The 9,724-nt window shown below is 40.5% G+C and overlaps 1 protein-coding gene across 1 annotated transcript; it reads right to left on the bottom strand.

The window, feature by feature from the left end:
* Window positions 1–255: 255 nt before the first annotated feature.
* LOC138871931 (EH domain-containing and endocytosis protein 1-like) lies at window positions 256–708 on the bottom strand. Its single transcript, XM_070149855.1, has one exon. It carries the CDS (start codon window positions 706–708, stop codon window positions 256–258), a length of 453 nt encoding a protein of 150 aa, XP_070005956.1.
* Between the last annotated feature and the right edge of the window lie 9,016 nt (window positions 709–9,724).

Here is a 9,724-nt window from a genome sequence, read left to right as displayed (position 1 = left end):
ATTTTTTGATCCCCCTGTGTGGGATTTTTCCACGTAAAAATTCCTTGTCTTCTTTACGTACAGTTTTATTAGCATTCTCAGCTTGACCATAGAGGACCAGGTACTCTACTGTTTGGTGGACTCCTACAAACTAACAGTAATGCCCCTGTTTCAGAAGTGGGCAGTCTTTGATGAAATGCCCTGGCTTTCCGCACTTATGACAAAGATCATAGTTTCTTGGTTTGCTTGTACTACCTCTCTTAGGTGTACACCATTTTATCGAACCATCTTTTGAAATCTTTTGGTGAGATAGGCCATATCACTATCTTCTTTGCTTGAGTCATTGTTTTTAGCCTTGAGCACCAGGTTCTTCTCTTTCTTCGGCTCTCTTCTTTCACTGTCTCTCTGTCTTTTCATCTCGTATGTATTCAGATTTGTAATCAGCCCATCCATGGTTAGATTTTTTAAATCATTAGCTTCGGTGATAGCATTCACCTTACTCTCCCATGAGCCAGGTAAAACACTAATAACTTTCCTTACAAGCTTGTTTCTGGAAATAACTTTTCCAAGTGAATGAAGCTCATTTATGATAGATGTGAATCTAGTGTTCATATCTTGTATAGACTCATTGTCCTTCATCCTGAAGAGCTCATACTCGGTGGTGAGCATGTCAATCTTGGACTGTTTAACCTGAGTAGTTCCTTCATGTGCCATTTGCAATTTTCCCATATTTCCTTGGCAGAATCATTCTTTTCTACATCTTTTCTGTTAATATCACTGTATTCCTTTTTATTTTTTGGCACCATTTTTCCATTTTCTCCAAGCTTCTTCATAGGAACATGTGGACCATCACAAATGATGTCCCACAACTCTAAATCTTTTACCATTATGAAATCATGCATATGAGTCTTCCACCAGCCGTAATACTGACCATTAAATCTAGGGAGTCTATAGGTTGATTGTCCTTCCTCAAAGTTAGGTGGAGCAGCTATTGAGATCCTTTCTAGGTGGAGCAACCTTTTAGAAAGAACCCCATCTGATACCAATTGTTAGTTTGTATGAGTCCACCAAACAGTATAGATTACCTTGTCCTCTCTGATTTTCCACTAAAAATACTAATGAACCAAACTATATAGAGATCTGGTCCTATATCAGTTCCCACAATGCTAACTACTGAACTAGTAGGTAAATGAGACACATAATTTTTACGTGGAAAAATCACAACTCAAGGGGACAAAAAACCATGACCTACTCTGGTAGGATTTCAACTTCACTAACTTGTAAACACCTATTGCAAGCCACTTTGTAATGACTCCATTAAAAAGAATAAAACTCAACTAACTTGTGATACTCTCACCACAAGCCACTATGTCACTCTTCTAGTTACAAAGACTTTAACTAACTTGTGATGCTCTCACCACAAGCCACTTTGCCACTCTGTAGTTTCAAAGACTTTGATCACTCTAACTTGTAACAACTCTATTACAAGCCACTTTGTAATAACTCTATTACAAAGACTTCACAACTCGACTAACTCTAGCCAAGACACAAACTCAGATGGTTTATGATTTTGAGTTTCCTAAAACAATGATTCTAACAAAGCAAGATAGGAGTTACAATGAAAAACAAATAACAAAGACTCAACAAACCTAAGGACTTAAGATATCTTCAATTTTTTGATCTGGTCTTTGAGGTTGCAGCAACTTTGTTCTTGAGAGAGGTGTTTCTAGCACTTGAAAGAATATCATTGAAAATGCTCAAGTCTTTCTTGTGCTTTGTACCAGGTTGTTATACTACAAAAGACATCACAATGGTGATGTCAAATCTTGGTTAGTACATGTTTTTTTCCCAATGGGAAGTGACTGTTGCACTGTCATGAGTACAGTTGCAGGCAGTCACTTTCTACAATTGTTTTCCAGCTATATAGTTAACTTATACTTCTGTTAGGGGAACAGCAAGGGATCAGGTCCCTAATCTGGTTCTTGTGAATTTGAAGGCGCACTGATCAAATTATCTTGAGTTGATTAACTTGAATGATTGTACCAGGCATGCTTCAGGTCCTTTATCTAGTTCTATACATAAAGTTTGTTAGATCATCAAAACATAGATTAAAAGAGCTTAAGCCTATCACTTTTGAAGAGGATGCACATGATTGAAATGTGAAGGTTCAAGGATGTGAATTAATGCTCTCATCAGGGGGTTAATACGCGGTGTATTCTTTTTCCCTTTGAAGGTGTTGTTCCACTAGGTTTTCCTTGAAAGATTTTTAACGAGGCAACCAAAAAGCATATTGTTAGATATGTGTACTCTTTTTCCTTCTCTACAATTTTTCCCACTAGGTTTTATTTTAGTTAAGGTTTTAATTAGGAACATTATCTGTTGAATAGACATTCAAGTGGGAGTGTTATAAATAAAATTTTATTTATGGTGAATGACTATATTTAGAGAAATTCTAGGGATTATTACTTGGTGGCTAAGTCACTCTTTCCCAAAAATAGAGGATTCTATTCTATTGTAATTCATCTAAAAAGCAATAAGAATTCTCTCTCTTTCTTTGCAATATTCTTATTCATTGTTTTATAACAATTTATTACTATTGAAAGAATGTTTTTAGTCTTTTCTTGACAATATTAATCTCTACAAAAGTTTTACTCTTCGATTTGGTTTGTGGCTCAAGTTTTTTTTAGAACACATAACTTTATTAGTACAAGTAATTTCTTTATTAGTGGAAAATTATATTTAAGATACAAGGATAGAACTTTAACGTAAAACAAAATGGAACGACATTAAAAGTTGACAAGGAATTCGGAATCCCAACAAATCTAGTTCAAGTTTACTTCTTTTCTAACAATAACAGTAGTATTGAGATACGTACTACTAATATTGAAATTTATATGACAATCATAAGCAGGGGCGGCCCAATGATATTTGGGGCCTAAAGCCAAATTTAATAAGAGGCCCTAAGCTTTTCAGTATTACAAAAAATTATTAAGTAAAATTTTAATTAAAGTTTATTTTTTCAAATTTTTGAGATACAAAATTATTAATATTTTATTAAGGGGCATGGACTGGTTGTCGTCCCATTATGCTATTCTTGATTGTCACGCCAATACCGTGACGCTGGCTATGCTAGGTGTACCACGATTAAAGTGGAGAGGTACTTTACATTACACTCCAGTAGAGTTATTTCATTTTTCAAAGCTCACCAAATGATTGAGAAGGGGTGTGACGCATATCTAGCTTATGTGAGAGATGTCACTATTGATACCCCTATAGTTGATTCAGTCCCAGTAGTGCGGGTGTTTCTCTGATGTGTTTCCAACTGATCTTTCGTGCATGCCGCGCGACAAGATATTGATTTTGGCATTGATTTATTGCCGGTGCTCAGCCCATCTCTATTCCTCCTTATCTGATGGCTCCTCCTAAGTTGAAGGAACAGTTATAGGAATTGTTGGATAAAGATTTTATTTGACCCAGTGTGTCACCTTGGGGTTCTTGTGTCTTATTTGTGAAGAAAAATGATGGTTCTATGCGTATGTGCATTGATTATCGGCAGTTGAACAAAGTTACAGTGAAGAATTGGTATCATTTGCCTCGTATTGATGACCTATTTGATCAGTTACAGGGTGCTCTATGTATTCTAAGATTGACTTGCGTTCAGGTTATCATCAGTTGAAGATTCGGAAGCCAGATATTCCGAAGACTGCTTTCAGGACTCGATATAGTCATTACGATTTCCTTGTTATGTAATTTAGGCTGACCAATGCCCCAGCAGCATTTATGCATTTGATGCATAGTGTATTCCGTCCATATTTTGACTCGTTCGTCATTGTCTTTATTGATGACATTCTTGTGTACTCCCGGAGTTGGGAAGATCATGAACAGCACATGAGGACAGTGCTTCAGACCTTGAGGGAAAAGAAATTATATGCAAAGTTCTCGAAATGTGAGTTCTAGTTGCATTTTGTAGCATTCTTGGGTCACGTAGTATCGAGTGAAGGGATCAAGGTAGATCCGAAGAAAGTGGAAGCAGTGCAGAGTTGGCCTAGACCATCCTCAACTACAGAGATCTATAGTTTTTTTGGCGGGTTATTATCGTCAGTCTTTTGAGGGATTCTCATCTATTGCAGCACCTATGACCAGGCTGACCTAGAAGGGTGCTCCATTCAGATAGACGGAAGAGTGTGAGGAGAGCTTTCAGAAGCTCAAGACAGCTTTGACTACAGCTCCAGTATTGATATTGCCTATAGGTTCGGGGTCTTATACTATCTATTGTGATATCTCGAGGATTGGCCTTAGAGCAGTATTGATGCAGGAAGGTAGGGTGATTGCCTACGCATCCAGATAGCTGAAGGTGAATGAGAAGAATTATCATGTCCATGATCTCGAGTTAGCTGCTATTTTTCACGACTTGAAGATCTGACATCATTATTTGTACGGTGTTCCTTGTGAGATATATACTGATCACCGGAGTTTGCAACATCTGTTCAAACAGAAGGACCTTAATTTGCGTCAGATGAGGTGGTTAGAGCTGCTTAAGGATTATGATATCACTATTTTGTACTACCCAGGGAAGGCAAATGTGGTGGTCGATGCCTTGAGTCACCTGGCTGAGACTTTGGGGAGTTTGTCTTATCTACCCGCCGCAGAGAGGCCCATGGAGAGGGATGTTACAGGCCTTAGTCAGCTAGTTTGTGAGATTGGATATTTCGGAGCCTAGTCGGGCCCTAGCTTGTGTGGTTTCTTGGTCTTTCTTGTTTGATTGTATCAGAGAGTGTCAGTATGATGACCCTCATTTGATTTTCCTCAAGGATAAGGTTCTGTATCATAATGCCAGAGATGTGACCATTGTTGATGATGGGGTATTGAAGATGCAGGGTCGGATATGTGTACCTAATGTTGATGGGCTTCGGGAGTTGATTCTGGAAGAGGCCAATAGTTCGCGGTATTCCATCCATCCGGATGCCGCAAAGATGTATCAGGATTTGAGGTAGCACTATTGGTGGAGGTGGATGAAAAAAGATATAGTTGGGTTTATAGCTCGGTGCTTCAATTGTCAGTAGGTGAAGTATGAGCATCAGAGACTGGGTGGCTTGCTTTAGCAGATAGAGATTCCGGAGTGGAAGTGGGAGCAGATCACTATGGATTTTGTAGTTGGACTACCACGGACTTTGAGGAATTTCGATGCCATTTGGGTGATTATGGATCGACTAACCAAGTCTGCGCACTTCATTCCTATGTGTACTACATATTCTTCAGAGCAGTTAGCTGAGATTTATATCCAAGAAATTGTTTGCCTGCATGGTATTCCAGTTTCAATCATTTTAGATAGAGGTACTCAGTTTACATCACGATTTTGGAGAGTCGTACAACATGAGTTGGATACTCGGGTGGAGTTGAGCATAACATTTCACCCCTAGACTAATGGACAATCCGAGCGCAGTATTCAGATTCTTGAGGATATGCTCCGTGCATGTGTGATAGATTTTGAAGGTTCTTGGGATCAGTTCTTGCCACTTGCGGAGTTTGCCTACAATAGCAGTTATCTATCCAGCATTTAGATTGCACCATATGAGGCTATGTATGGTAGGCGGTGTAGGTCCCCAGTGGGTTGGTTCAAGCCGGGCGTGGCTAGATTATTGGGCACAAACTTTATTTAGGATGTTTTGGAAAAGGATAAGGTGATTCAGTATAGACTTCTCATAGACCAGTCTATACAAAAGAGTTATGCGGATCGGAAGGTTCACGATGTTTCATTTATGGTTGGAGAGTGGGTCTTGCTTCGGGTTTGCTTATGAAAGGCGTTATGAGATTTGGAAAGAAGGGCAAGTTGAGTCTAAGGTTTATTGGCCCCTTTGAGGTGTTGCGGTGTGTTGGGGAGGTTGCTTAGCTTTCCTTACCTCCCAACTTTGCAGGAGTTCATCCGGTTTTTTATGTTTCGATACTCCGGAGATATCACGGTGATCCGTCTCATGTGTTAGATTTTAGTTTAGTCCAGTTGGACAAGGATCTATCTCATGCTGAGGAGCCAGTGGCTATATTAGACAGGCAGGGTCGAAAGCTGAGATCAAAAAGCATTGCATAAGTAAAAGTACAGTGGCGGGGTTAGTTGGTCAAGGACGCAACTTGGGACACCAAGCAAGATATGCGCAGCCGTTATCCTCATCTTTTCACCGCTTCAAGTATGTCTCTATGCTCGTTCGAGGACGAACGAATGTTATAAGACGGGGAGGATGTAATGACCCGGCCGGTCATTTTGAGAATTAATACCTCGATCCCCTATTAACTGCTTTCCCCGTGTCTTTTTATGCTATTGTGATTTGTCGGGATGGTTCATCTTGAGTCTTGAAGTGTTTTGGGACACTTAGTTCCTAAATGAGAGCTTAAGTCTTAGAATTTGGACCATAGTCGGAACAGTGTGAAGATGGCTCTGGAATGGAATTTCATCAATTCTGTTAGCTTCGTTGGGTGATTTTGGGCTCAGGTGAGTGTCCGGATTGTGTTTTGGAGGTCCGTAACTAATTTAGGCTTGAAATGACGAAAGTTGATTTTTTGGAGTTCCGGGCCGATAGTGGAATTTTGATATCGGGGTTGGAATCCAATTCCGGAAGTTGGAATAGGTCCGTAGTAGTGAATATAACTTGTGTGCAAAATTTAGGGTCAATCGGACATGGTTTGATTGGTTTCGACATCGGTTATAAAATTTTTGAATTTCAAGTTCATTAAGTTTGGATTGGAGAGTGATTCATAGTTTTAGCATTGTTTGATGTGATTTGAGGGCTCGACTAAGTTCGTAAGATGTTTTAGGATTGGTTGGTATGTTTGTTTGAGGTCTCGGGGGCCTCGGGTGAGTTTCGGATGCTTAACGGATTTTGTTTGGGACTTAGGCATTTTCTGAAGTTGGTGCACCTGTTGTTTTCGCACATGCGGATTTTGGACCGTAGTTGCAGTGCCGCAGAAGCGTTTGGGTAGCCGCAGAAGTGGAAGTGGATCAAGGCAGCAGGAATTGCAGGTATGGCTGTGGGACCGCAGATGCGGCCCCAGCTCGGATAAGTGATTTTTGCACCTGCGATGTTTTTTATGCATGTGGGGGACCGCAAATGCGGCCCCATGAGCGCAGATGTGGAAATCGCTAGGCAGAAAATAGTATTTCGAGTTTTTGAAATTGCATAACATAAAATTTGATTTCGAGCTCGGTGGGAGGCGATTTCTTGAGGGATTTTAAAGGAGAACTAACTGGTAACGAATTCTAACTCTAATTTGATCCTAATATATTAATCTATTGTTATTTTCTTCATCTAATTAAGGAAATTGAGGGTGGAAATTTGGAAATGGGGGAAAAAGTTTCCCAATTGAAAATCTGAGGTTTGAATAAGAATTTGATGTGGGATTGGGATGATTTTTGTACGAGTGAACTCGTGAGTGAATGGATGTTCATAATTTGTGATTTAAATCTGATTTCAAGACGTGTGCCCGGGGAGGATATTTGGGCGTTTTCCTATTTTCTTGCCTTATCTCTGAATTCATTAGCTAAGTTAGTTTTTTGTAGCTTTATTTATGTTATGTAATTGATTTGATTAGATTTAGGTCACTCGGAGTTGGATACTCATGGCAAGAGCGTGATTCCGGGTTGATTTTAAGCTTGGTTCGAGGTAAGTGGCTTGCCTAACCTTGTAGGGAGGAACTTCCCTTAGGATTTAGTACTGTTGTTATATGAATGCCGTGTACATGAGGTGACGAGTGCGTGCACGTGCTAATTGTTGAAAAACCCCATTTTCATTAAGTAAATATCTATGTTTTCCTTTAATTGAGCAACACTAGTATATGTAGCCTCCTGTTTAGCTTAGGAAGGCATGCTTACGTGCCTTAACTGTCTTATCTGCTTTAACTGCTTACCTGGATTCTGTGTAGCATGTTTAGAGTAAGAATTACCTGTCTTTTTTGCTACGAACTTGATTAGAACTGTAGATTTTTCTTAGCTGAAACTGTTGTGTATATTGAATGAGTTGTGTATTTATTTTGGGACTACAGAACGGTATTCGAGGAGATCCCCCTATATGTTTATGTTTGGGACTATCGGACGGTATCCCGGGGGATTCCCCTATACTGGATTTTTACTTTGGGACTACTGAACGGTATTTCGGGAGATGCCCCTGCACATTTACGATTTGGACTACGGGACGGTATCCTGGAAGATCCTCTGTACATTTACATTTGGGACTAAGGTACGGTATCCCGGGAAATCCCCTGTTGCTATCTCTATGTACTGAGTTATTTCTTCCTCTGATTTCACTTTTCATTGACTGTTGGCATATTTAACTCTACTGCGACATTTCACACTATTTTATCTTATTATATGTATAAACCAGTAGGGCCCTGACCTGATCTCGTCACTACTTGACCGAGGTTAGGCTTGGCACTTAGTGGGTACCGCTTTTATGTACTCATGCTCTTTCCTGCACATGTTTTTCATGTGCATATCTAGGTACTTCTCAGCCATACTTCCAGTGAGGCGAGGCGATCTTAGAGACTTCGAGGTATATTTGTCGCGTCTGCAGACCTAAAAGTCCCTTTCTATTCCTTTTTCAGTTATAGACTGCCTGTATTTTCTTCGTTGATAGATTTCTAGAGTTAGAAACACTATGTACTTTTGTAGCTTGTGATTCATGAGATTTCGGGTTTTGGGAGTGCTTATGTCCAGTTCGAGAGTGTTATATTGTATATGCCAAGCGGCATTTTAAACTTCTTTATTATATTTACCTGTTAAATTGTTAGTTTCTTATCTTTGTTTCTTTTCGCAAGTTGTTAGGCTGACCTAGTCATAGAGACTAGGTGCCATCACGATAGTTCACGGAGGGAGAACTTGGGTCGTGACAAGTTGGTATCAGAGCACTAGGTTCATAGAAGTCATGAATCACAAGCTGGTTTATTAGAGTCTCGCGAATTGGTACGGAGACATTTGTACTTATCTTCGAGAAGCTATAGAACTGTTAGGAAAATTCCACTTCATTTAATTCCTTGTCGTGTGATATTATTGATTTTGAAATTCTAAACCTCTGTCTTCTATCACAGATGGTGAGGACACATGCTACTGGAGATGACCAGGCACCCGCGCCCCTTGCTAGAGCCACTAGAGGCCAGGGTCGGGGTAGAGGCCGAGGACAAGCACGTGGTGCATTTAGAGCACCCCCGCGAGCTGCTATAGAGGAGCCACCAGCAGCTCAAGCCGGAGCCCAAGTGCCTGATATGCCTACTACTACTACTCCAGCTCTCCAAAAGACCTGTGCAGAGTTCATGAGCATGTACATCGCTCTAGCTCAGGCAGGGCTGATTTCCCTTGTGGTAGCCACATCTCAGGCCGGGGGAAGATCATAGACTTCCGTACTCCAGAGTAGTAGGTTCAGGTTGATTAGATCCTAGAGGTAATACCACCACCGCCTGTAGCCCTAACTCAGCCCGAGGGTAGGGCAGCAGTTTCAGAGGAGAAGCAGCTGAGGCTTGAGAGGTATAAGAAGTACGACCCTCCTACATTCAGCGGTCTAGCATTAGAGGATTCTCAGGGATTTCTGGAGGAGTGCCACCGTATCCTCCGCACTATGGGTATATGATAGCAGCCTACTCCGCATTATTATTGAGTAGCGAGAGAGGGTCGGAGCATCTGTTACCCGATTTAGGGTCGGGATCGATTTCCACAGAGAGCTAGAATTTGGAATCAAGTATCTATCTAGTTTAGGATTGCGTATGT

This window comes from Nicotiana sylvestris, chromosome 6 (assembly GCF_000393655.2).
Source record: "Nicotiana sylvestris chromosome 6, ASM39365v2, whole genome shotgun sequence".
NCBI classification, from domain to species: domain Eukaryota; kingdom Viridiplantae; phylum Streptophyta; class Magnoliopsida; order Solanales; family Solanaceae; genus Nicotiana; species Nicotiana sylvestris.
The sequence above is the reverse complement of the archived record's forward strand: the minus strand, read 5'-3'. Positions and strand labels throughout refer to the sequence as shown.

Bases quoted from the DNA above. Each gene is read 5' to 3' on its own strand.
- LOC138871931 (XM_070149855.1), bottom strand. From the start codon at position 708: ATGGGAAAATTGCAAATGGCACATGAAGGAACTACTCAGGTTAAACAG.